Source organism: Harpegnathos saltator, unplaced genomic scaffold, assembly GCF_003227715.2.
Source record: "Harpegnathos saltator strain DR-91 unplaced genomic scaffold, Hsal_v8.6 scaffold708, whole genome shotgun sequence".
In the NCBI taxonomy this organism is placed as follows: Eukaryota; Metazoa; Arthropoda; class Insecta; order Hymenoptera; family Formicidae; genus Harpegnathos; species Harpegnathos saltator.
The window spans coordinates 1,101,181-1,128,442 of NW_020230547.1; the positions used below are offsets into that span (position 1 = coordinate 1,101,181).

The 27,262-nt window shown below is 47.8% G+C and overlaps 1 protein-coding gene across 2 annotated transcripts in view; it reads left to right on the forward strand.

Moving 5' to 3' along the window:
• Nucleotides 1–1,616: 1,616 nt before the first annotated feature.
• Nucleotides 1,617–27,262, forward strand: part of Ipk1 (Inositol phosphate kinase 1) — a 185,428-nt gene continuing 159,782 nt past the window's right edge. For both annotated transcript variants that reach the window (XM_019845350.2, XM_025305652.1), the window contains exon 1: nucleotides 1,617–1,897. In XM_019845350.2, the coding sequence (XP_019700909.1) occupies nucleotides 1,865–1,897 (33 nt within the window). In that variant the 5' untranslated portion in view covers nucleotides 1,617–1,864. The remainder of the gene's footprint in view (nucleotides 1,898–27,262) is intronic.

A 27,262-nucleotide genomic window follows, 5' to 3' on the forward strand; every position in this document is an offset into this window, starting at 1 on the left:
CTGCAACGCTTTTCGAATCATCTATGACGGCGCGCTTTTACTCCTCAGATTTCTGTCATTAATAACTCGATAATTATTGCGAATCTCGCAAAATGGTTATGTTTGTCTTAACCCAATCTACCCTCACACTCGGGTCGGCAGCTAATCACCGGACATTTCGTATGATCTTCATGATATTAATCATACACAATGTCAATTCATTTTTTTTTGCACATGTTAACATGTTAATTCATGTTATAAACGCGTAACAATGTGCGAGACCGTGCTTGTCAAGTCAACGCTATTATGGTTGTAGCACGGACATAAACCGCCTAAAAATGGATGTAGCACGGACTGCCACCCTATACAGGTTTTACCGCCGAAACCTGAAAGTGGATGTAGCATCGTAGTTCCCCTCTCAAAATGGATGCAGATGACGTCCTTTCCCAGTGCGGAAAGTCGGTGTCGTCGAAAGCACCGTGTTGGCCGCTCTCACGTTCTTCTCTGCTTAAAACGTCATGCCAGACGTTTTATTGGTTGCGAAGTATCTAAAGATAAATTCGAAATAGACGTTCTTAGATACAAGATCCAACTATAAATACTGGGCTTAGTCCAATTAAAATACCAGATGATAACATCATACCAACGTTTTAATTTTCCACTCAACAACGTAAGTGTTGCATAACACAGTCACATCATTGAGAGAAAATGACGAACTATTGCACGTTATCAAAAGAATTCTAAAGATGTTCGAAACGAGCAGGATACCTTTTGTTAAACTACTTAATTTATATTACATCGAGGAATCGAGTCTCGAATATCGACTCTTCAGCCTTACATCGCTCGTCTCATTAATTACTAAAAAAATAACTGCGTTCCTTCTTTCTCTCTCTCTCTCTCTCTCTCTCTCTCTCTCTCTCTCTCTCTCTCTCTCTCTCTCTCTCTCTCTCTCTCCTCTCTCTCTCTCTCTCTCTCTCTCTCTCTCTCTCTCGTCCTCCCAGAAGAATTCTGCAATCAAGTGCAAGCAACCATCTCCCCCAAGTGTAGAAAGTGCAGCGCGCCGAGGGGGAGCAAATCTTCAAAAGTTTCCACACTAATCGAGCGAGCAGCATCTCCGGCGGGCGTGCGAACGCGAGAAATCCGGCGTCGATCTCGCGAATTTCCTCCCGCTTACGGCTTACGGATCCTCGAAGTACGACAGGAATTTTCCACGAAGACACAAGGGATCGAGGGATCGCACAACCAGCGCGCGGCACAGGTGCGAATTCGAAGGGAACGGACGAGTTCCATTGAACGGAACATGGCTACCGCAAAATTAAGCCGCGCGCGACGGTCGAGACGGGAACAGGAGCTTGCTCTCGGTAGCCGAAGACCGGCGAGAACTCTCGGCCTGATCGCCGACCCGTCAGCAGTTCGTCGTCGTCTCGCGCGGCCGTCGACGAGCATCGGTGAGTCGAATCGCGCAATTTTCGGGCCTCCGCTCTACTTGGCGACGCGCGTAGTAGCCTCGCCGCGCTCGGCCTTCCCGCGCTCGCCCGCCGGCCGGCGGCTGATTGGCCGGCCGCCGCGGCGGCAGCCAATGGGCGCGCGCTCCGCCGACGTGACGTAGCGTTTAAAGCGCAAGCCGTGCACAGCGGAGTCGGTGGCGCGGTCGCCATGCCGTGCGCTGTCGCGCGCTCGGCGAGCCGTTCCCGCGCGCGTTTCCGCGGCCGCCGAGGCGACGTAGCGCGACGTGCGCGTCGCGCCGCGGCGCCGGGAGTGCGTGTGTCTGTGTGCGAGTGCGTGTCCCGTCACCGACGACGCGGCCAACGGCGACGTCCGGGGCTCCGGAGTCCAGCTGAGGTCGAGTCCCGCGCCAGGACGGTTGGCGGACGGCGGTTGCGGCATGACATCGGCGGAGCAGCACCGACGACAGCATGTGAGTAGTCGCGTTTTTACGCGGAGAATCACGCGCGGTACGGCGTCGGCGAGACGCGTCGTCGACGAGCACCGTCGGGGGTCCGCCTCGGCGACAGCGGATTTCTCTTGTCATTCGCGAATTCTACTCCGCGTGTGCTCGCCGAGCACGTCGTCGGCCGGTGCTGCTGCTCGCAGCGCCTTTCGGTTGGCGAGCCGGCACGTGCCGCCACCTGGCGACCGCTCGGAAACTACCGGCTCTGATTTCGTGCCTTTCTGTTTTGCTTCTCTTTCTATCGTTTCTTCGCCGCCGGCCGGCCGGTCCGGCTGTCGCGCTCTCGTAATTCGCTCGATGCTCTCGTAGGAGCTGCGACGTTCGCCCCCGCGGCGAACTTGGCTTCCTTCCGGACGGCCGACCGGCTGCTGATTAAACGCACTGCGTGCGTGTGTAGGGCAAATTTATTCGACCGCTGTGGAAAGCGGCTTTGCTCGCTTTAGCTTTCTTCATTGGAGTGACACCTCGGAGGAACGCTTTCCTCATGTTTTGGGACATGCTCGTCGCGGCCTTCATGAAAGCTTATTATCGCGTACTCGGGAGGAGAATCGATTCTCTCCTCCTCGAGGGAGTTATCAAACGTATATGTTCTAAGCGAGAAGGAGAGCAGAAGGAACTTTCTTTCTTTTTCTAATTTGATATCCGTGATTGAAGTATCAAACTCGCCGGGAACCGGAATGCATTTCGGGGCAGTTCGATAGCTGTTGCGAACTAATAACATCAGAAGCAACTTTTCAGGGCAGGTTGTTCCTCGGCGATTCCTCGGTAAGTCAAATCATATGTGTGTCTTGGTCTAAGTTGAAGGAGAAACAAAGACAAACATATGACTTGACTATCAATTAACTTACCAAGAAGTTGGAACAACCGACCCTTATTCGAGTGCGCACGCACTTTTCTGTCGCGAGTTGCAAGATCGATTACGTGTGATCGACTGCATCGATTACACATACACACAGACACACACACACACACATTCCTGCAGCGTGAATTTCGAGAGACGAGAAGGGCTGCGCGAACGCATCGCGGTCGTCGCGCGCGAGAAAATCGCGCCGGGCGGCGGAAGTCGATAGCGCGGCTTAAAGGGAAGCAATAAAGCGCTCGCTCGCGAGCGCATTAGAATCGAACTCGCCGCGCGTATTCGCAACTATCACTTTCCTACTACACACAAGTCGCCTCTCGCATGGCGGCCAAGAGGTCAGTGCACTTGGGATCTCGCGGCGCGCATGCGTGCATCTGGCGCAACATTTTTGCGACTGCTACGTGTAGGAAAGCCCGCGCGCGCGTGTTACGCGAAAATCCACGTAATCGTTCTCGCTTCTGATTTCATCGCGAATCGAATCGTGTTTTCGCAAGCCGATTGCGTCGCGCGCATGCGCGCGCTCGCGCTCGTCAAAAGTCCCGCCGTCGCTGACGTGTCCCACCGCGTTCTTATCGGGCGGACATCTTTTCGGCGCTTTTCGCCGAGTTTCTCACGAGCCCCTCTCCGCGAGGCGAGATAGGAGAGGAGAGGAGAGGTGAGGAGAGGTCGGTCGAGCGTGTTTCGGTGGACAGAAGCGGAGCTTCCGACTCTATCAAGCTCCGTTAACTTAACCAGCCGGTTAAGTTCCAACGGAACCGACTTGATCGCATCTGTCGTCAATCAGGATTGACAAATGCGCGATTGGCCAATTCCGATGGAACAGCCGGCCGGCTGAATCGACCACCGAGTTGGTAGAAACGGGCATTAGAAGCGAAAATTCGGCGCGGCCTCAAAGAGCAGCCTCTTTCGAGCAGGCGCACGGAGGAAAATCGGCTGGACAACGAAGGACGGGAGTTCCGCTTCTTGGAATCGACTTTGCCTCGTGAGCGGCGGAAATCCTGTTTCCTTCGATCTAAACGCGCGTCGATTCCGCCGATCCTTTTTGTCTTCTCGAAAGCTTCATTCTTTGCAATCGTTGCGCGTCGCGCATCGTCCGGATGTAGAAGCCGGGGTATACGTTAGACTTTTTAGGCGGGCGGGGAAGGACGAGGGGGAAAGATATCGCGAGACAGTTCGGAAAGTGCGGCTATAAGCGGCGGGAACAGCTCGAGCTCTTTCGGCCCTGTTTCGCGATCGCGACGATAGTTCCCAGAGCGCCTGGAAAGTAACGAAGTCTCGTCGCAAAAAGTGGAGCTTACGACGACTCGGTTACGAAGTCGTGACTCATCCGCGACTCGCGCGGGCGATAACGAGGCCGCTTATTCCGCGGCAGCGAGACGCCGGCGATGTCGCCTCGATTTACAGAAAATCGATCGTTTCCTTCCAAGAATCGATCTTCCGAATCGATTCTTTCAAATGTCGACCCCGATGCAATTCTTCGTTAAGCGAAATGACTGGTCTGTTTTTTTAGCTGCACTGCTGAACTGCTGCAATCAATCAGAGTGAGATAACTACATTTTTTATTTTTTTAAAACGAGCAGACTAAACATTGATGAATAAGTGTATGAGCGAACGGAGGATCGATTCTCCATTGAAAGAAGCGGCTTGTACGAAAGTCGAGCAGAAAAGATTCGACTTGGAAAGATCGATTTGCTGAGAGTCGAGTCGAGGTCGCCCATTCCGCGTTGTGCCAAATTATTATTACTTTATTATTAATAATATTAATATAATTATATAGTATATATAGTATATATATATATAATTATATTAATAATAATATTAATATAATTATATTATAATTATATTAATATAATTATATTTTATTATTATTAATATATATGCAGGGAAAAAAGGCCCTGTGATATACGCTATTTAAAACGAGTAGGTTTACAGTTATAAAATAAAGCAATAAGAAAGGAAAGAGGAAAGGCAAAAATTAAGTCGCAGTATCAACTTGTATATAAATGTTTGACAAAATCATAAATAGAAATTACAAATTTCCTAAAAGCAAACAATAGCGCGATGAAGCACAATTGAAGCGCAAAAACCTGTGACAAACAAATGCGTATAAAAATAAATACTACATAAACATCAAGTGCGCGCGTCATTTAGCCCAGAGAAGTCTTTGTTCCTCAGTGCGCGTCTTCAGCTTTTAAGCTGCTGCTGCTGAGGGGGGGGGGGAGAGAACTGGTCGAATTAACGCGACGTCGAACGAGCCGGAGGCGTCTCGCTCGGGAAAGCAGAATTGCCGGCTCTTAAAAGCTTCTCGCGGCTGCGAAGAGCGGAGCTTTCGCGCAAGTGCGCGGAGGAAGTGCTCCTGCGAGAGATCCTCGCCTCCACGGGAGGTATTCCTCGGCGGAAGAATGAAGATCCTGCACAGAGGAGGTTCGGCAACGACGGTCTCTCCCTCTGGAAAAGTCGAATTCTCGCCGAGATCTCCCTTTCTCGATCTCCCCTTGCGCGACATGCGTGTTTCTTCGCTTCCCCCCGCTGCTCCTTCTCCTGCCGGTTCCTCCTCCTGCGGGAGGAGTCGAAAGCGCTGGGTCCTGCGTAACCACCTGTCTCGCTCACAAAGGCAAGGAGGAAGGAGCGAGGCAACGACAGGTTTCAGCCGACACACCTGATCGAGCCGGCGCGGCGCGCTGCGGAGGAGAGGATACCCGGACTCCTCGAGAGAGAGAGAGAGAGAGAGAGAGAGAGAGATAGCCTCGGTCGCGAGTCCTTTCTTCTTATCCTTCTTTTCCACGTAATATCGCCTGTTACTACTCCCGGCCGCGCGGTAATCGCTCGGATTCATCGCTCGATGTTCGGCGGCGCTGCGCTGGATGCGCGCTATCGCGGATAGGTACACAACACGCGATGATATTTCTCGGGATATTCGTATGCGCGCTCGCATACGTGTGTGTGTGTGTGTGTGTGTACGCGCGTGAAACGGTCTAACCTATACATCTCAGCGCGCGGCTGCTTCCCAGATTAGAAACCTCACGAGATCGACCGAGTCTCGTTCCTGCGAGTGAGATATCCGGCCGCTGCGAATGAAAGGCGAGGAAAGTGCAGCCGTCGTAAGAGCCTCCTTCCCGCTCCACCCCTCCCTCCGCGCCTCCCCGCGCGGATTGTGCACTGTTTACACTGATTACGCATCGGCGGTTTACATAATCCGCGAGAGCGCACGCGTAAACCGCGCGCGCCCCGCGCCGGCTGACGTCGGCGGCCGAGGCGTCTCTATCGATCGGCTGTGAGCACCACTGGCGCGACTCGCTTTAAAGAGATATGCCCATATCGTTCGGATCGCCTTAAGGGCCCGGGGCGGCAGGGGGGCAGCGCCGGAGCCCCGGAGAAGCGTATTTGGATGGTCCAGCTTGATGAGATACGTGGCAACAACGCGCTTGCTTGCGCGTCTCTCGCCCCCCCTCTCTCTCATCTTTCTCTCTTTCCCCCTCAATCTCTCTCTCTCTCTCTCTCTCTCTCTCTCTCTCTGGCCCGTTCGCTCGCGGGCGCGAGAGGCCAAGGCATTGTAAAATCGCCGATTGGCTTCTCGAGGTCACCGGCGGGAGGAATCGGCCTCCATCTCGCGTCGGCTTTTTTCGCCTCGCGATCTATCGAAACGAAACTATTCGCCGGAGCGTCCTCTGGGAGTCTCATTGCGAGATAATGGTCGCGTACATCACAGGGGGCCGGGGGGGGTGGACGAAGGAGTCATCGGAGCCCGCGCGCTTCGACCCTTTCCGGATCCGTCGGCCGCCCTCAAGCCCTGATCTACAATATGCTTCTGCTGCTTCCTGTGTTTCCTATATTCTTTGCCTTTTTCTATCTTAAGACATAAGGTTTAACACATTGCGGGAAACGTACTTTTACGTTTTTTGCAGTCTGTCACTAGAGCGCGGGTCAGGTAAAAGTACGTATTTAGTAGATTTGTGCTGGAGAGCGAGTATCGTATAAATACGATGGGCATTGTAAGTGTGTATGGTGTTTGTGTTGTCAGGCGACGATTTCCATTGTTTCCTTCTAGAAGTTTAGTTTGTCGAGTTACTTTCTTTTTGAATAAATAGTAAAATTAAAAATTGTCCATTTTCCTTTCATTTTTAGTTCACTATTCTATATTTACTTATTAAAAAAAATGTTGTTTCTTTTTTTCTTTTTTTTAAGTAATCGTAGAGCGTATATTCAAGTGTAAAATAAGAAAAGTTTCGTTGGGAAAAACGAAGTAGTTATCGATTTATTGCGATTTTACCGAATGACCAAACTTCCGCGAAATTCACGGAAAAAAACGCTCGCTAAGACGCGTAAGTCCGCGGCGAAGTACAGCCGCATGCGTTAATGTGTCAAGTGAAAAGAGATAAAGAGAGAGAAACAGAGAGCAAGGAGCACATTGTAGATAAGGCTTCTCAAAGTCGTCTCGGGCGTCAAACTCTCGAGAGCACTCCGTAGCACGTCGTGCGTGTAGTGCGACAAACATATCAGCCGAGGAGGCCGAGAGAGGGGGTGAGAAGGAGGGGGGGGAAGGAAGGTATCCTTCGCGAAGATTCCAACGGCGAAACGTAAATCCAGCTCTCGTGTAACTGTAATCGCGATCGCCGCCGCCTCGTAGGCGATTTTGTTTCACGAGCGACTCGCCGCGCGCGCCGTGCGCTCGCCAAAACAACTCTCGGCGACGGCGTCCTGGTGTTGTAAGTGTTTCATGTATCCGGTCTGGGCGTGCAAGCACGTCGTCGTCGTCGGCGGTGATCTAATCCGCGCAGGAAACTCCAGACCGCCTTGAGTGCGATAGAAGATTAACGTCGTATCGGGAGTCCGCTTTTCCTTCCTGCCTGGGAATCAGGAGGAGAGGCTCGCCTGTGTGATCCTTCCGTGACAGCTGGACGCCCGAGTCGAGATTTTAGTCCTGCTTGCCGACTGTTCATAGATTCCGGAGGAGAGATTTCGTTTCGAGAGAAACCGAAGTCCTACGCGACGCCTTGAAATGGCGGAAGACGCTCGTGCAGTTTCGTGGGACTTTCTAGGAGGACCCCTCGCGGCGAATTAAATAGAATTGAGATTAATAAAATATTAATGGAATGAAATAAAATAAAATGAAATTATAACAATAGTGTAAAAAAATAATAGTGTATCGTGCGTTAAAATGGAAAGTGCGACCAAAATTTCGACTCGGCCTGTCTCCGACATTTATAGATTCCGGAGAATCAACGGAGATTTCGTTTAACCCTTTAACTCCCGACTCTTTTAAAACGTCCGACTTTTATAAATGTTTCAAGAATAAAATTTGAGTTAGTCTCTTTTGAACTGAGACTATAAGTAGTGATAACGAAAAAAAATAGAATTTTATATTGGTTTTTTTTATCGTTTGTTTTTTATTTATTGGTAAATATGACTTGGATCCTAAAAGCATATACGAAATGAGCAACCTATATAGAGAAAAATGAAGGGTAATCTATACGACATAACTCTGATAGTCAGCTTGACATATTTCAGCTGAAACTTTACTATTGGGTTGGCAACCAAGTGATTGCGGATTTTAAATAAGAATGAAAATTCAAAATTTTTAATTTGCTTTTTTAAATTTTTTTCAATGCATGTATGCGATACATTGAGCTTCTCTGCAATATCACGTGTTGTGCTATGACGATCTGAATCGATAATGGCCTTGATATGGGTCTCATCGACTTCAACTGGACGGCCAGATCGTTGAGCATTTTTCAATGAAAAATCACCAGAACGAAATCTGGCAAACCAATTTTGACACTGCCTTTCTTTCAAGGCTTCATTCCCATATACGGCACATAACTTCTTGTGTGCTTGCGATGCGTTCTTGCCTTTTCGGAAATAATACAATAAAATATGTCCGAAGTGCACGTCTTGCTCTTCCATTTTAAATTGGGATAAAAACAAAACTAAAGAACTAATCGATATAATTTTTGTACTAAATGAAAGGTAGAAGTCCAAACAATAAGAAAAAAATATAGGTTAGGTACTTTGAACACGTTAACGAAACAAAAGAAAGTGTAAATCCATCTGTCGACAAAATCCGCAATCACTTAGTTGCCAACCCAATATATTTGTGGGTGAAGTTTTATCATTCAGAGCGTCAAGCTTACTATTTCAGAAGAATATCTTATAGATCACTATTTAGACAGTCAATCGTCCCTTCATTTTTCACTGCATAAAAAACTGTAGGTCACCAGGTTTCATACAAATAAATTGATTTCTTGATTTTCTTGTCCACCATATTGGATTAGCCATTTTGAATTTCTGTATTCTTTTAGTTTCACATTTTGCATCTGAGAAAGCTTCCAAATGTATAAAATTATAACAGATACCAATTTATTCATTTACAGTGCACTTCTAGATGTCAGTAACGATGCTAACTATGCCTACTTGGGATTTGACAAAACATGTTATCATTAAAACTGAGCTAAAACAGACTAAACCGAATCTACATACCATTTTTTAGAAGAAGAATTTACCTTTACCGTGGTGCAAACGAAAATATCTCTTTTTCTGACTAAGTTATGGATTCTTAAATGCATTTCTGGTAACTATAGTTACCAGTAGGCGTTAAAGAGTTAAGGACAAACGGAAGTCCTACGCAGCGCCTGCAAATGGCGGAAGACGCGCAGTTTTCCCATTTCGCAGGTTTCGAGGTCTCTCGGCGAAGCTACAGGTCCAATAGAACGGCGCGATAGGCATCGGAGCCTGAAACGAGCGTTTAAGTGAAGGTCGAAAGTGGGATCAGAATTTCGACTCGGCCGGAGCCGTGGCGTTTTCTCCACGCCGCATTCGATCGACGCGAATAATCAGTCGCGTGTTCCACACGCACGTCGAATCTTCCAAATGGAATTTTTCCGCCGAGTAAATCGCGCGCAAGGAAAATTTCGCCCCGAGCCGACGGCGCCGCGTCGTTCGGCGGAATTTCCGCGCGGCGTTAATTACGCGGCGGAGCTGACCGTGCGGCGCGCACCTGCCGGAAAAAAGGACTCCGAGCCTCCATTGTGCCCCGGGGGAGTTTCGTTTTTGCGAAACTTCCTGCTGTATTGTCCGCCGGAGAGAAAGAGAGAGAGAGAGAGAGAGAGAGAAAGAGAGAGAGCGGCGTGTGTATGTTTACACGTGCGACCGGCAGCACGCAAATCGAATCGTAACGAGAAGAATGTCGTAGTCTGCCGAGCGGCGACGCGGTTGCAAATTTATGCAGATGAAAGTCCGAGTCGGGAACATCCGGACGTGTGCTGTTCACGGTGGTGCGTTTCTGCGTTGCCGTCGTCCGGCTCCGAGCGTCCATGCACGCACGCGCGTGTGCGCACGGCTATTCTGTCATTTCCCTGCAACATTGCGCGTCCACACCGCGTGTGGGCTCGGATAAAAGGAGGTGTGCGGGCTGAACTGTCGAGCGGAGTCGCAGGACGAGCGAAACGGTCGAGTAAAATGGCGCGTCGGCGCACAGTGGGGGGGGGGCCAGATGACATTGTTTGGTTGAAAATTCTCTAGAGACCTGAATTTCCCACCGATCATCGACACCAATGAGGATAATCCTGAATAAATTCCAAAGAGATCTGTCCAGCCGAAATTTTGAAAAAATTATCGGTTCAGGGTCCATGGGTTTAGGGTTTGTCTTGAAAGTTTATCGTTCACAGTGTCTTGGATTCGACCTCAATCGGTTCGAGCCTATGGATACTAAATACGAGACTCCAGAACTTGCAATCACCTTTTAGAAAACTCCGAATTTCAAAGCTCATCAGCTCAGCTAAAAAGTTCTCAGATTGATAGATTCCTAGGTTGATGGGCTTAAGACTCAAAATCTCTCGGTTTTGTGCTTAACGGGTCTATATTTGATGTTTTTGTATTTTGGATATGTGAGTTTTGGGTTAACGGGTTTCTGCTTCAAGATCGATCAATCTCGAGGTGTCTGTTGATTGCTTTCGTAGTTTCAATCCGCTGAATACGCTCTTAGATAGAAATAAGTGTCGAATAATGAGTATTTCACAAATTTCTCGCGTTTAACGATGGTTTTTCCTCTTTTGGGGCTAGTAATTCGAAAAAAGAATTTTTTTTTAATTTTGGCAAGACAGATCTTTTCGGAATTTATTCAGGATCAACCTCATCCATTGGTGCCGATGATGGGTTGGAAATTCAGGTCTCTAGAGAATTTTGAACCAAAGAATGCCATCTGGCCGCACTGTGCGACGGCGTGATTCGGCCGAAGATTAACCTCGTCGATCGTCGATTGCAGTCGACGGCCGTCGAATGCGCAACTACAACTGCTACTGTCGCGGCTTGTAAACAATGTAACGTTGATTCGTGTGTAGTTCCGCGTTTCGAGATTTATCACGTTTCACTAAGCTTCGCTTTTAGGTTTGATCTTTGACTTCTTGATGTTCACTTGTAGTGTTTACACAGGGTGTCCGGGATCCTCTGAAACGAAAAAATTGTGAGGATTAATCAGATCAAACTGACATGAAAAGAAAAGTCAAGTAGCATTTTGCGAAAATCGCAATAGTTATTAAGTTATTAGTGATTAAAGACGACCATATATCTACAAGCTCTTTGAATCGATAACTTGAAAATTTGCGTACCTGTTTGCAAAATGGTGAAGGATTTTTCTTCTCAGTTTGATCTGATTAATCCTCACAATTTTTCGTTTCCAAAAGATCTCGAACACCCTGTACATTTACTGTGTGTTTGTTTATATTTATATTTATGTTTACTCGGCCTATGTTTATGTACGTATTTATCACGGTTGTGTCGGTAATATAATCAGTAACATAATTTCTTGATTGAGCTTTCAAAATTATTCTCATTATCTTTGGAAGGAAAATATTTTATTTATAAAACGTAATAATATGTAATATACACGTGTTTTATAATAAAGTACTACCAACGTGTATAATTTTTCAATAAATAAAGAAAATCATTCCGAAAGGCTCGATTAAAAGATTACAAATGAAAGTACTTCGCGCTACTCTTGCACTCGGCCATCGACTAAGGGAGCGTTCACACCTGGGCAAAAAAGCAGTAAAGCAGAAACCAATCAGAACTCGCATTGATCGATTCTCTCTCTCTCTCTCTCTCTCTCTCTCTCTCTCTCTCTCTCTCTATCAATCAGACTATCAGCGCGATTTCTGATTGATTTCTGCTCTCCTGCTACTCTGCCTAGGTGTGAATGCGCCCTTATACTATGCGGACGAACGGCGTACCGCCGTTGAAGTTGACGCGATAACAAACGAGCCGGACGTGTCTTAGCCGAGATAAAGGAAGTTCCGGGCTCCTCGCGTGAAATTCGCTCAATTTCGACGAGCTGAAATCTCGCGGCCGAATCGGATCGAAACGTCGACGTCGCATTTGAGAACCACGGTCCTTCTATTGTGCCCTTGCGCGATCCAATCCCGTCTCTTCCATACGATTCTCTTTTCTCCGTCTCCCCCCCGCGCCGTGATATTTCATATTTCTATTAAAACAGCGGCTGTTGTCCGACGCGTCGCTATTAATATAACAGCGGTTACCGCTCCAGCAAGTTTTATCGTCATTGTAACGCGCGCTGTCTTTCGCTCCCTTTGTTTTTCTCTCCTTCTCTCTCCCCTCTATCCGTCTCTCTTTCTCGTCTGTAAACCCGCATCATCCCGCATTTTTATTAGGGAAACTGCGCTCGCCGTTTGAGCTTAATCTCGTCGCGCTGCGCCTCCGACTGACCGCCGTTGCAGTTATCGGCAACGCGTACGCGCCGACGTGTGTTTCTTTTTCTCGTTTCTCTCTCTCTCTCTCTCTCTTTGCTTGCCTTTCTCTCTCTCTCTCTCTCTCTCTATCTCGCTCTTTTTTCTCGTTTTACAACGCAGCCGATATCAAGGAAATCGTTCATTATGAGCCCGACAACAGAGCAGTGTCCCTCGTAACATGACCTCGTTCGCGTGGAAAACGGGCGTGCACGAGGAAGTCTGGCGGCGGTTTTACGCGGCTGAAATTCTAATCGCTTCCTACAAAATTCTACGTGTTTCGTGTGCGTTAGTCGCGTATGCAAGCCGCGAAAGAGAAAGAGAGAGAAAGAGAGAGAGAGAGAGAGAGGGGAGGGGGGTAAATGAAACGCGCGAGCGTACGGACTCGTACGTGTGTTTGTCCGAAACGAGCGATTCAGTAAAGCGAAAGGTGAGTGTTCACACTGAGCGAACACCGAATTTGACCGCAGCTGCTATTATGATCCGGAAAATACGTACGCCTTGTCGAAAACTAGCAATAGACGATCCTCGACTTGATCCTTCGAGAAATCGATCTTTCTCCCCCGAGAGAGTCGATTTTTTCTTAAATCGATCCTTTTCCGCGTTTTTTCAATGGAGAATCGAGTTTCAGTTCGCTGATATATTCATCAATGTTGTTTCGTTCAATGAAGAATTCAACTGAGTCAACGTTCGAAAGAATCGGTTCGTGCAAAACAGTTCGAACAGGAAAGGACCGATCGATCTTTGGAAAATCGACTCGAGATCGAGTCTATCAGTACGAGCAGAACGTCCGACTGGCTCGTTGACTCGTTCATGACGCGGTTTGTCAAAGATTGCTGATAGAAGGTGATTTGTCTGCGGTGCGCGTGTAATCGTTACACATAAAAGTGGGACAAAAATGAAACAAATTGAGGAAGTCACAGTAATTTTTATAAAAGCTTACAGCGAGATGGAATTACCGCGGAATCCGAGAGATCCATTTTATCGTAATAAAATAAAGGGAAAAAAGGGGCGGAAAATACGGGAAAAATTTGCCGAAATGTTCGACAGCACGCAAAGATACAATTATATTTATTTACCATCGATTTTACAATAATATATTCCTCCTTTATTTATTTTATCACATTTGTTTCTATTTATTTACTTCAGCTGTGTTCACCTCCGTTATTGATTTTTTTAATTACGCGAATAAAAATTATTGGGATTATCATTAAATGGAATTGGCACACGCAACAATTACAGACTGACTAATTGTAGAAGACGAAGTAAAGACTGTAAACAAATGTGAATGGTGCGGGCGTCCGCACATTCGCGTTCGATGTCCGCTCGTTATTTGTTCGCTCGGTGTATACGCACCTTAATGCGTGCTGAGGTAAAGCCGGCTCGCGAGACGATACGGCGGCGAACGCACGCCAACTTTAGTCACGAATCCGGCGCCGGTAATGTCAGATTAGTGGGAAAATCCTCGAGGGAAGGAAAATAATAATCGAAAGATTTATACAGCCGGTAATACACGTTGGCCGTACGGCGTTCGCCGATACAAAAGGTCATTCAAAAGAGTAATCAAGAGATTTACGCGCGCGTACACACATACGCGCACATTCTCTCTCTTTCTCTCGATATGGCCGGAGGCCAACGCGAAAGCCAATATGAAAATCCGTTAAAACAAAAAACAGACTAATTAAGATATTTATACGCGCCGTATCTGCCGATATCTCACGCATTGGCCGATATCGGGCGTGCGTTTTAATAATAATGTCGTGCGTTTTAATAATAATATTAACGGCCGCAATTTTTGTTCGAATCGCGCTTCGATTTTCAAGTTCAAAGGCGGTGCGTGTACCTAGAATACGAGCGTGCATGCGACGAAAGATCCATGGAGCGAGCGTCCCCCCGAAGCGAAGCGTTCAGTTAATTCGACTATATTTGTAGGCGGTTGAATTTATGCACCTATTAAGGTGTACAAATGAATAATCCAATGTTTTCAGCTACGTTCAAGGTTTATTTTAAAAGAAAGTAAATTAAATTGTTCAATCAAAGTATTCGCCGTTGCTTTCTCTAACTTTAAGCCATCTTTCGGGCAACTGGTGAATTCCATCTCGGAAAAATGTTACGTCTTTGGACACGATAAAGTCGTCAAGCCATTTTCGGATCTTATCCACTGATTGGATTTTGCGTATCGGACAAGGCGTGTTGCATCGACCGGGACAAGTGATAATCAGATGGAGCAATGTCTGGTGAATACGCCGAATGCTGCAAGACGTCCCAGCCAAGACTCATTATGGGGTCTTTTGTATTGGAAGCAATGTGTGGCCTGGCGTTGTCATGCAACAATTTCACTGGACTCCTGGTTCTCCTTTGCCAGTATACGGGCGTTTTCGTTCCAATTCTTGACTCAAGCAGATTAATTGACGTTGGTCCGCAGTCCGCAGTAACTGTTTCACGCGGTTCCAACAACTCGTAATAAAGCACGCCCTTGATATCCCACCAAATGCAGAGAAGAACCTTCTTTCCGAAGCGATTTTGATGACTCGCCGGGATTTACCCATGACTTTCTGCGTTTCGGATTGTCATAGAATATCCATTTCTCATCGCCCGTAACGATTTTCCACAAGAAAGCTGCTTTCGACGCTGCTTATTGAGAAGAGAAAGACACGCTGTGCCACTCGTTGGTTGATTTTCTCGTTGGTTTCAGTGAGTTCATGCGGAACTCATTTTCCTTCTTTCTGGATCTTTCCCATCTCATGTAGGCGTTTGGAAATCGTTTGCTGCGTTACTCCCAACTGTTCTGCAAGCTCTTTTTGTGTTTGTGTGCCGAATTCTCAGCGAGCAGTTGTTCCAAATCATTATTATCGCACTTCGGAGGGCCTCCAGGACGTTGTTTATCGATTAGACTGAAATTACCGCTTTTAAACCGCTTAAACCAAAATGCGCGCACATCGTACGATGCAACATCTTCGCCGAGAAAGGAACGAATCGATTCGCACGCTCTTGCAGCATTTTTTCCTTGTTGGAATTCGTAAAGAATGCAGTGTCGGATTTGCACCTTATCTGTTGCCATTTTCGACTGTACTGAACTGAATACTTTTGAAGGTTATGTTGGGCCTTTCGCCAAACTATATGTTCTTTTTAGTAGCTATATGTCAACATTGCATAATCACAAGAGAGCGGGAAAATCTATTCAATTTAAAATTGATTTCATAACTGCTTAAAATAATTTGGATTATTCATTTGTACAGCTAATATTATCTAGTCGTCGCGAAACGTGTCGGCTTAATTTTAGCTCGTGGCATAATTGTGTCCGCCGATTCGAACGCGCCACATGCAACATTCGTCGGACCAGCGCGCGTGCATCGTCACGTGTGCCTCCGATGGCGTCCGCTTTGTTGCGCGCTCATGTAAATAGCGCCTAATGTCCTATCCGCGCGTGTGGGAAGGAGGACAGGCTTAAAGCTCTCGTATCAGACTATGGATTGGGATTGAGATTTGGGGTTGAAATTTGACCAATTGTACAAAAGAAAATAATCTCAAATATAGTAAACTTAGCCCTGATTGGATAAATTTCCATCCAATACTCAATCCCAATCCATAGTCTGATACGGGCTTAACTCTTTGCTGCACAGTGGTCCTCCCAGAGTGCCATCTATCGTCCAAGCTTGTCTTTCCAATAATTTAAATTTTTCACATGTTTCTTTAACATATTTGGTATTTTATTGGACTGCTAAAATGTTCCTGCAACTAATACATCAACTTTTAAAGTCATTTCAAATAAGTAATTTGTTATTGATAAGCATATGCACTGGACAAAACTGTCGTTTTTAGAGAATAAATTCGTTTACGTGAAATTTTAAGCAATAACATATACTTCAAAATCATTATTTTGGGGTTTTTGGAATCGCTGAATACAAATCCGGTGTGAAAAATACAATATTCAAAATGGCGGATCCAATATGGCGGACGGAATTTTCAAAATCAGTCGCGAATTCGCTTGAAACTCGTTACTCGGGGCTTTTAAAGTCGTTGAATACGAATCCCGTGTGAAAAATACAAAGTTCAAAATGACTGATCTCATATGGTGAACATAATTATAGAAATGAAACAAGCTGACTGCGTTTGAGAACCGGACAGCCTGACCGGTGTCAACCGAATCTTGCCGTATATATCCGTCACAGTTCTGGCACATTTCGAATTTTCGATAACGAATTTGTAATTAGCAACCTCGAGAAGCCTTAAATAACAAATTTCAAGCGAATTCGACTGATTTTGAAAATTTCGTCCGCCGTATTGGATCCGCCATTTTGAATTTCGTATTTTTCACACCGGATTTGTATTCAGCGATCCTAAAAATCCCCGAGTAACAAGTTTCACGAAATTATATTCGTTAGAAAGAAACGTGCAACAAAGGGTTAAGCGCCAATAACGTCGTGCGTTTGTTGGGCGCGCAATTAGCGTTGTTGATTATCTTCATTATCGCTCGCCGTTGTCGCTCGCGATGATAACGAAAACGATGACCGGACAAACGTGTGTTTTTTCATCTGCTATTTATCGGGATCATCGGCGTGATATTATCTCAGGCGTCGTAAGACGTACGATTGATCATTAGTACATTGTCGGAGGCGACCGATAACTGTGTTTGCCAAACAACGGCAGCGGCCTTTCGCGAATTCCGCCGCGAACACCTTAGGGGGGTGCTCTCTCCGGAGAGAACTTTCAGGCAAACGTGCCGGTTTCTCCGACAGCGCCACGAGAGAATGTTATGTAAAGGCTGCTCATAAAGGGAGTCTTTATGCGCGATTAACATGTAAATTAGAAGTCGGACTTTCTACTCCTTTGAGAGCAAAAATAAATTAATATTGAATATTAATTTTAACGTGCGCGCGTGCACACGCACACACACACACACACACACACACGGATATTTAACGAACGAAAAATGTTACAAGGCGAACGTATCGGTGTTTCGTCGGTTTTACATAATGAATTTTTCATAGAATCAATAAATTCAATTTATTTTTCATTCTGTAACTGCATTGTTCGCTTCTCGTTCATTTTAATCACTCAAAACGACTCGATTAATGTGGTGAATAATTCATTCTTGTTGAGAGCGTCGACAGAGTTGGGGAATTCTCGCTCTCGTGACGTTGACACGGTCCATTAGTTTATAAAAAAAAAAGAAATATAAAGGTTCATGGAAATGGGGATCTGAACCTTAAAACTGTAGCTTTAGGGGGCACTTTTATTCTACGTTGTAACGTGATGGTCATTCTTACATACTTAATGATTAAGGCGACAAAAATAGGCAGCCATTGCTGCACTCTTATTCAAGATCCTTTGATCAGTTTGGGAGTTCATTGTCGTGCCAACATTACACATCTTCGTGATAAAATTTCAACTCCAGTTTCTCAGAAGGCGAAGGGGGGAAGGAGTTGAGAGAGCTTCGTCATGCATTCGCAGTCTATGAGCAGTCCGTTACTTTCGGTCTCTCGTTACTCTCGGCGGAAGCCATCGACTCGCAGACACTCTCGCGAAAAAAGATCACTTCGGACTAATGAAAAAAATTGTCTCTCGTAGAACTGTTTAAAATTCGTTCGGGAACATCCCACACATTCGCGTTCGCGTCCTCACAGCTCTTTCCCTCCCTCCCCCTCTCTCTCTCTCTCTCTCTCTCTCTCTCTCTCTCTCTCTCCCTCCCCGCTTGCGTCTCATTGTGCACCGGTGGTCTCCGTTTCATTCTTTATATCACACTGCTCTATCTGATTGTATTTCGATCCCGACCCCCTTCCGTTCTGCCGGTGCCTCCTCCTCCTCCTCCTCCTCCTACGTGCACGAGGAGGTAACACAGTAGGCGAGCGGAACGCGTTGTTCGTGTCTTCATGGAAGAAGAAAATGCCGCCGGTTTGCGGTTTCCGCTTGGCAACAGCGCAACCGGCTGGCCGTGCTGCCTCGCTGGGTCGGCCATTGGCGTAATCGAGAGGGGGGCGGGCCGGGCCGGGGATCGGCCGGTTCCTTTGTCGACGGAGATCCGTGCAAAAAGCACGGCCGCCGCGAAATTACGAACCGCCGCGGTGCGGCTCACATTATCACGCATCTGCCGGCGAAAGTCGCCTCTACGTCGAATTTCGATGACGCATCGTCGCGACCCGGAGCCGCACCGGACGCGATATCGTCGTTCTCTCTTTCTCCCTGTCTCTCGGCTCTCTCGGCGCCGTTCTCACGCCGGAGGACGATCGCTCGCGAGTCGGATCAGGAATCCTCCCCACGCGGTCACGTCGGCTAATTTCCCGTGTTTTGAGCCGCGGCTCGCCTCTCGGCGCCGTGCTCCACGTCGGGTTTCTTTGCCCCCGGCGTGCCGACGCTTCGCGTACCGTCCATGTGTGTATTCTCGTCGCGAGACGACGGCGACGGGTTCCAAAGCGCGTCGCTTTCTCCCGACATTGACGTCACCGATCGCGCACGAACGCGCACACGCGAGCTGATCGGAGAGCCCTTGAAGCGTGTGTGCTGCGCGGGATTAGTAAGCCGTGAAATATCGGACACACACACACACACACACACACACACACACACACACACACACACACACACTCACGCGCAGGATCGCGATGATGCTGATTGCTCTGTCAAATTCACCGACAACATTCTCAAGCTTACGCTACTGGCGCTACCCTCCCCTGTCTCTCCCCTACCCTACCCTGTTTCAGTGGCTTTCATGCGGGGTCCCATTCTCCTCCGCCCTCCGTGTCCTCGCGCCCCCTTCCCCTCCCGCCGCCTGCCCCTTCTGCGTCGTACAACACGAGCCCAGGTGGTTTTTTCGCCGTCGACGGAAATTCGGCAACGTCGACGGGTCGATCGACCGATCGATCGATCGATCGATCGATCGATCGCGCATCGAAAATCGAGAGGCGCGCGGGGATTCTCTCCGGCGAGCGGCGAGCCGTCGTAGGAGAGATTGCGCGAGGCAAGCGGAGGATATCTCGGCGGCTTTGATCCCCGGCCTCGACGAAAGTTGGTCACCGTCGCCGGCGAGAGAGGATTTCTCCGTTTAATGGAACAGGCAGGACGATCTAGTAACGCCGGTAAAAGCCACCCGCGCTCATCCGCTCGCTCGCGCGCGGCTATTCAAATGCGCGGCGGCCGTTCGCCGCGCTGCGCCGCGGAGCTCTTTGATCGGCACCCGCGACTCGACTCCGCGGTTTCCTCTCGGCCGATGATGATGATGATGCTGATGCTCCCGTTAGGTCGCGAGACGACGCGAAGCGAAGCGCGAGAGACGGACGCGGCGCGTCCGGAAGACCACCGTCGGCCTCTCGCAGGAGCGTGCTCGCGGTCGCAAAAGGCTCCTCTCGACACTCTCCTTCGCCGCCCCCCCCTTTCCGGGTAATTGATCGTTTACGTCGTACGTCACGCCAAGGTTCACCGGTTACTCTCTTACGTCGGCTATTTTCAATTATGACGTCAAAGGAAGCAGGAGAAGAAGAAGAAGAAGAGAGCTCTCTCTCTCTCTCTCTCTCTCTCTCTCTCTCTTTCTCTCTTTCTCGTTCCGTCTTCTTCTCTCTCACGACTTGCGTGGAAGCGTTGTTTGCAGAAAGACGCAGAAAAACGCAAACGACGCGATAGTGACGTTATCTCGTCGCTGTCATGTATATTTAACGTTCCCCTAATTACCACACACAAGCGGCGGTAAATCCAATACGCCGAGTGTGCTCGATGCGCGAGCGCGTGAATTGCACGGTAAATTTAAGTTTTATGTAGGTAAATGCGTGCTTCTCTCTCATATCGCGGACTCGCGATGAAATTTCGCCGACTCGTTCTCTCTCTCTCTCTCTCTCTCTCTCTCTCTCTCTCTCTCTCTCTCTCTCGCTCTCTCTCTCGCTCTCTCGCGTGCGTCAATTGTTTCACGCACGCACAAACACACACGCAGGCAACGGCCGGAGGCGGTGTGTATGTGCAGACGTTTAAACGCGAGGAACGCCTTTTAACTTTCTAGACAATTTTTCAAGAGCGGCAACCGTCGCGCACGCGAGCGCAACGCCCACGAGTTGATCCTTTAGTGGGAGTGAGGAAGGGAGGGAGGGAGGGAGAGAGAGGGAGACACAAAGTCTCGGTGTTTCTTATTATTCCGGGGACACTACGTCTCGTTAATTGATGCTTCATGATTCGCCGCTTCCTGCCGGCCGACTCGCGCGCGCGCGAGCTTCTTCGCCGCTCTTCTTCCGGCGCGCGCGCGCGCGCGCGCGGATGTTTTTCGAAATGAAATTTCGCGAGGTTATTACGTCGCATAACGGGCCCCTCAACCCTCGAGCGCTCGTCTCTTTCAGCCCCCCTTCCCGCGTCGCCGCCTCTCTCTTCTCTGCCGCTCCCTCCGCCGGCGCTTCCTTCAACGCCCGATCGTTATGGCCGCGCTCTCGTCTCGTGTAAGACCCTCGATTCCAGAGCCAGCTCGTCGGCTCGGCTCTCTACTCCGCGCTTCAACGGAGCGTCCAACGACTAGTCGTTCCCTTCTGTTTCTAGCCCCGTGCCCGCCCTCGCTCCCCCCTTCGTCGCGCTCGCTCGCCGCACGCAATTTTCCCATGTCTTCCCACGCGCGCGCGGAACGGCCTTTAATCCGCACGGATGTGATCCCGAAACTTCGCTCGCTGCCTCTGGAAATCTCGATAGCAGAAGCGAAGTACGAGCGAATGCGAGGCAAAACGACCCGGAGGCTCGCGTGATTCGTCGCGATACTTTTATTCTGAGAGAGGCAGAGAGCAGCCACGAGCGATCTCGATTCGGTTTTCAGAGGGTTAACCTTTTCCTCCAAAAGGCGATTTTTCAAATTTCGATTTTTGTACAAATCGAAATCTATCCGACGTTGACCCCAGTTGAGTCCTTCGTTAACTCTTTGCTGCACAGTGGTCCTTCCAGAGTGCCACCTATCATCCAAGCTTGTTTTCCCAGTAATTTGAATTTTTCATATATTTCTTAAGCATATTTGGTATTGTTGTACTACTAAACTGTTCCTCTGAGACATCAACTTTTGAGAGTCATTTCAAATAAGTAATTTGTTATTAATAAGCGTATACTGAACACAACGCCGTTTTTAGATAATAAATTCGTTTACATGAAATTTTAAGTAATAACGTATTTTAAATCATTATCGGGGGGTTTTTGGTGTCGCTGAATTCGAATCTGGTGTGAAAAAGACAAACTTCAAAGTGGCGGACGGAATTTTCGAAATCAGTTGAATTCGCTTGAAATTTGTTACTCGAGGGTTTTCGAAGTCGCTGAATACGAATCCGGTATGAAAAATATAAAATTCAAAATGACGGATCTCATATGGCGAACATAATTATAGAAATGAAACAAGCTGACCGCGCTTGAGAATTGGACAACCTGACCGGTGTCAACCAAACCTTGCCGTATATATCCGTCACAGCTTTGACATTTCGAATTTTCGATAACGAATTTGTAATTAGCAACTTCGAAAAGCCTTAAATAACAAATTTCAAGCGAATTCGACTGATTTAGAAAATATCGTCCGCCATATGGACCCGCCATCTTGAATTTCGTATTTTTCACACCGAATTTGTATTCAGCGAGCTTAAAAATGCTCGAGTAACAAATTTCTCAAAATTATATTCATTAGAAAAAAGCCATATTGGACCCGCCATCTTGAATTTTGTATTTTTCACACCGAATTTATATTCAGCGACCTTAAAAATCCTCGAGTAACGAATTTCTCAAAATTATATTCATTAGAAAAAAAGAAACGTGCAACAAAGGGTTAAACGAAACAACATTGATGAGTAAATGTATCAATATTTACTTGTGAAAACTCGATTCTCCATTGAAAAGAATCGGTTTGTACACAAATCGAGCAGAAAAGGATCGATTTTCTGGAGATCGAATCGAAGTCGTCCGCTACCGGCAGAGAGTGGAAATGTAATCATCGCGCGAAGTCGCTCTTGAAACATGGGAAAAGCGCTCGCTTTATTCGGCTACTCGAACGTTTGGAGCACCCTGTAATTTCGCGATGCAAGCATGATGCGCTTTTACAGATGTAATCACTTTTAGCTGAACTTCTGTACAAAGTGCAGGGCGCTTAAAATTTAGGAGCGTCAGTGCAGGTCACAGAACATGGAAACATAAGGTCTGCTTCTTCCCGTTGAACCGAGTTGCACTTTTCTCCTTCCTAGAGGGCAACGGGGTTGTGTAATCTAGTGCTGCAGAGGAAAATTCTAAAGTTGTAGAGCGCTGCTTCCAATCGAGCCGGCAGGAAAAGACAGGTTCGGCTAAATAAGTCTTTCGCATGATTCCCTCTCCTCTCCGAGAGACGCGGAGAGAAATTCCTCTTCCGAAATTTGGCCAACGTAACTCGACCGATGCGAACCTGGCAAGCAACTTGATAAAAAAAGAAAAATTCGCAATACGGTACCATTGTACTTCGTTTGTACCTGTTTGTACCAGTTTTTGTTTCGTTTGTACCTCAAAGAATAAAAAGACAGGGGGAGAGAAGAAAATAGCCAGCAAGCCAAGTATAAGATATCCGAAAACTGCCAACGCCATCCGAAAGAGAATTGCTTGTACCTCCCTTCAAGTCGTTTGTATCTCAAAGGAGCCGGAAGTACAGCATTTTCAAAAATCACCCAAGATGTACTTTCGTCAATTTTTGAGATATCGCAAAACTGCCAACTCCATTCGAAAGAGAATCATTTGTACCCGTTTGTACCTTTCCTCAAATCGTTTGTACCTCAAACGAACCGGAAGTGCAGAATCTTCAAAGAACACCCTAGAGGTACTTTCTGAGATATCGCAAAACGGCCAACGCCATTCGAAGGAGAATCGTTTGTATCCGTTTCTACCTCAAAGGAACCGGAAGTACAGGATTTTCAAAAATCATCCGAAAGGTATTTCCGCCGATTTTTCAGATATCGCAAAATCGGCGTTTGCAATATCGCAGATTACGACCCGCTACGCGTTGAACGCGTAAACTCAGGCAGGGGCCGCCTGATACAGTTGCGCGCGCATGTACCGTAATAAATGCGTACCACACGCACAGCCACGCGTCGATACGCGACTCGTTCATCTGGATCGGGCTCATAATCCGAAGGGCCCCCTAACAACAACGTTCTCTCTTTCGGCCAAGTGGGAAGGGGGATTACAGCGACCATGAGAGGCAATCACCATGGACACGCTGTGTTCCTCGCTGTGCGGGCCCCCCAATGTCCCCCGCCGTAGGGCGAGCGGCTATGGTGGATGATCATTCAGGCACCATGTGCGACTTTCCGTTCTTTATGACCGAAACGCACTGCCGAGCCGGCGCGGTGCATTAGGCCGGCTACATGCAGCGAACAGACGACGAGCGAGCGAACATTCGCTGATACGATATGAAAATATGTACTCCATACACTCGATACACTCTTGACTGGCGATGTTGCGATGGTTTGGGTATTTCCAGCATTTGGTTGAATATCTTTGAAATCACAAGGGTTTTGTTCAACGGTTTCTCTGTTCTATGGTGAAGTAAATTGGTCAAAATTCCATATGACGGCCGAGCTGAAAGCGAAGAAGTGTAAACATTTGGTAAGAATTCTGGAGTGTTGCACTTTGGGGTTTTTGAGGTCGCTCTTCTTCAATGACGAGAGAGTCCTCAAGGTAACATAGATGAACAAACTGCAGTTATCCACATATTGTCTCCACGTTATTTCGGCATTTCGTTACTTTATAGATTTTAGATAAAATTTTTACTTTACTTGAATTTTCTCGTGACAGATGTCCACTTTTACGTTGATGAAACTTATATGACGATAACGTTGTGACTTTAGTCGTCACATCGAGTACACCATGTTGAATTTAAAAAATGTAAAATGCGAATAGTCGTCGCCAGGTCGAGATCGACGAAGCAACAACGAACAACGTTCGATGTTCGTTCGTTATGACGCGGCTTCGGCCGAGCGCGTCGAACGTCGTCGTCGTCGTCGTCGTCGTCGTCGTCGTCGTCGTATCCAAGCGCGAATTTTACACGCTTGTCGTCTCGTTTCCACGGACACCGCGCGAGAGTTAATTGATAATCGTCAATGAGTCGATGGAGGAAGCCCGCGTGGAGGCGAGGAGAGTGAGAACCGGTTTCGTGTCGCAGCGTGGGTGTGCGCGCGCGCGTGCGCATGCGCGATCGGCCGACTAGCGCGGCGTAAACCTACCTATCTACCTACTATCCGCACTCATGCTCCGCTTTTCCTCGTCGTCGTCATCGTCGTCGTCATCGTCGTCGAGAGAGAGAGAGAGAAGTAGTTTCACGGAAATAACGCTACCGTTGCTTTGCCTCTCTCTCTCTCTCTCTCTCTCTCTCTCTCTCTCTCTCTCTCTCTCTCTTTCTCTCTTTCTCACGAGCCTTTCGTCTCTTACGCCCGCAACCATCGTCGGGTCGCGTAACGACTCGCTCGTAAATGGCCTCTCGTAAAGCTGCGCGAACTCAGCGCCAGAGTATCCGATCTCGACACGTCTCGTTAATCATCATAGGAGAGAGGAGGAGCAAAGGAAGGGGTAGAGGGCAGAGGAGAATCTCCTTTTTCTATAAAGCTGAGGATTTTACAATCGCGCATCGTTCGCGAGAAATGGCGGCGCATCCTGTCGGTAATCGGAAGAGTTATTATATCCGGAACTTTTTTGCGCAACAGTTGTGTCTAGGTTAAGTTTATTTCTTACCCGCATTGCAGATTAATTAATTCACTGTGAATTTTTTATTCGATGCATGTAGTCCTGGTTTTGGTTTGTTTCTTTTTTATTTTCTTCTCTTTTCTTTTTTTTTTTTTTTCTTTGGTATTACGTGAGTTATATATTACGTTGATTAATAAAGTTTGTCGAGTCATCGGTGGTTTCACTGGATAAGTCACTCCTCACAGACGCGGAGTCGGGTAATTACCTGAAAGGTGGCAGGTACAGTGATGATAACGCATGATAATGGCGGACGCTTTGATCGAACATGACGCATGTACCGTCTTGTTACTATCAATAAACGAGAAATGCATATATCCCGGAGAAAAGGCAGCAGAACAGAGAAAAATCTGTAAGATGTAAAACAAAAGATGAGAAGGACAAGAATATAAAATTTACGGTCGGTTGTACTCCGAATTCAGGTTAAAGCGTTCAGAAAACGATCGTGGTAGGCCACGATAATATTTATATAATTCTATAAAGACCCAGCAGGCAAATACAAGAACGTCCACACGCGGTTGATGAATTGAGACACAGAAGAGAGAGAGAGAGAGAGAGAACGCAGCGAGTGCGGCGAACTTCACGCGAAGCGCGAGTTCGTCGTAAAACGAAGGAGAAAAACACACGTCAGCGCCTCCGACGGATCGCAATAAACGCCGTTACGAGCTCCCGTTCGGCCGTTTGCGTTTACAACGACGGCGATCGCTCTCGCGTGTTCGCCGGTGCGCAGCGCACGCGTTGCGTAAGAGTGGTTTATTTATCGATCATGGAGCGCCATTCGGATCTAATAATGCCGAGTCGCCGTTTAATCATGTCCGAGCTGCACGACAACGGTCGTTGTTAACGCGGCCGTGGGATTTCCTGGGTCGCAGGAGTCGCGTCCTCGCGGGGAGTCGCGGGCGGCCGCCTTTTGGAAAGACGCTCTCGACGCGCCGCAATCAAGGAATTAGACTACCTGCTCGCGTGTGCACGCATATATAACCTTCATACGCTTATTGTCTCATGTGCTACTATGTGGAGAGATTATTGATCGCTCGTCTTCGCGTTGCCGTTTGTCGCCGCACGCGAAAGGACGTCGCGCGGCCGATCGAAGCTGCGTACGATTGGTCGACCAGCGCGCGCGCGCGTGTGTGTGTGTGTGTGTGTGTGTGTGTGTGTGTAATTCACCGAATCGGACATTTCGCCGATGCTTTCCGGAGTAGTTCGCAAATTAGTTAGTAATTACCCGGCGGCTTCGCCTCTCTCGCTTCGCCTTACGCGAAAATGGCGGGCTCTCGCTCGATCGAGCGCGACCGTTCGCGGTGCTGTAAGCGGCGGGTCGCGCCGCACGGAAAGGTTACGAAAGGTTGAACGCGTAAGTTGTAATTGAATAGACCGAGCTGCGAAATTAGAGGCTCTCGGCGGGGCACGCTCGAGCGAACGCCGGCCGGGGCTTGTTTCTTAGGGAAAATTTGATGAGGTCGCGCGCGCGCGCGCGCGCGCGAGCGGACACGAGCCGAGCGATCAATTTTTCATTGCGAATTCGCTCGATCGTTCGCCATATGAGGCCGCCGATCGCCGGATGCACGCCCCTATATCCGAGCGCACGGATACTTGTCATTACCGAACTCATATGTTTCTGTTTCTATTTTTGTCGTAACCAGCTCACGCTGGAACTCAGTCATTTGTGTCAGCTCGTGTTTACACAATGACGCGTTGTTGCAAAATTATCTGCCTTAGGTCTGTGTAACCTCGTGTCAGGACAATCAGACAGCTCTCTCCGGCGCTTATGAATTATGCATATTACATATGTATATATATATATATATATATATGTATGTGAGGTGTCCGACGATACACACAAGGTTGTCGTGTAGATCAGATCGAGCTGAAGAAAAAGTTCCTCTAGCGTTTTGCGAACGAGTTCGTAAAGCTTGGAGTTGTCAATTCAAGAAGATTGCTGCGCAGTCGCGTGCGATTCGCGAATATTCTTTAATTAATAGCGCGGGATTTTACGCGGTTTCTTTTCTCATAAAACGGCGGAGGGGCCTTTTTCGTTCGAAG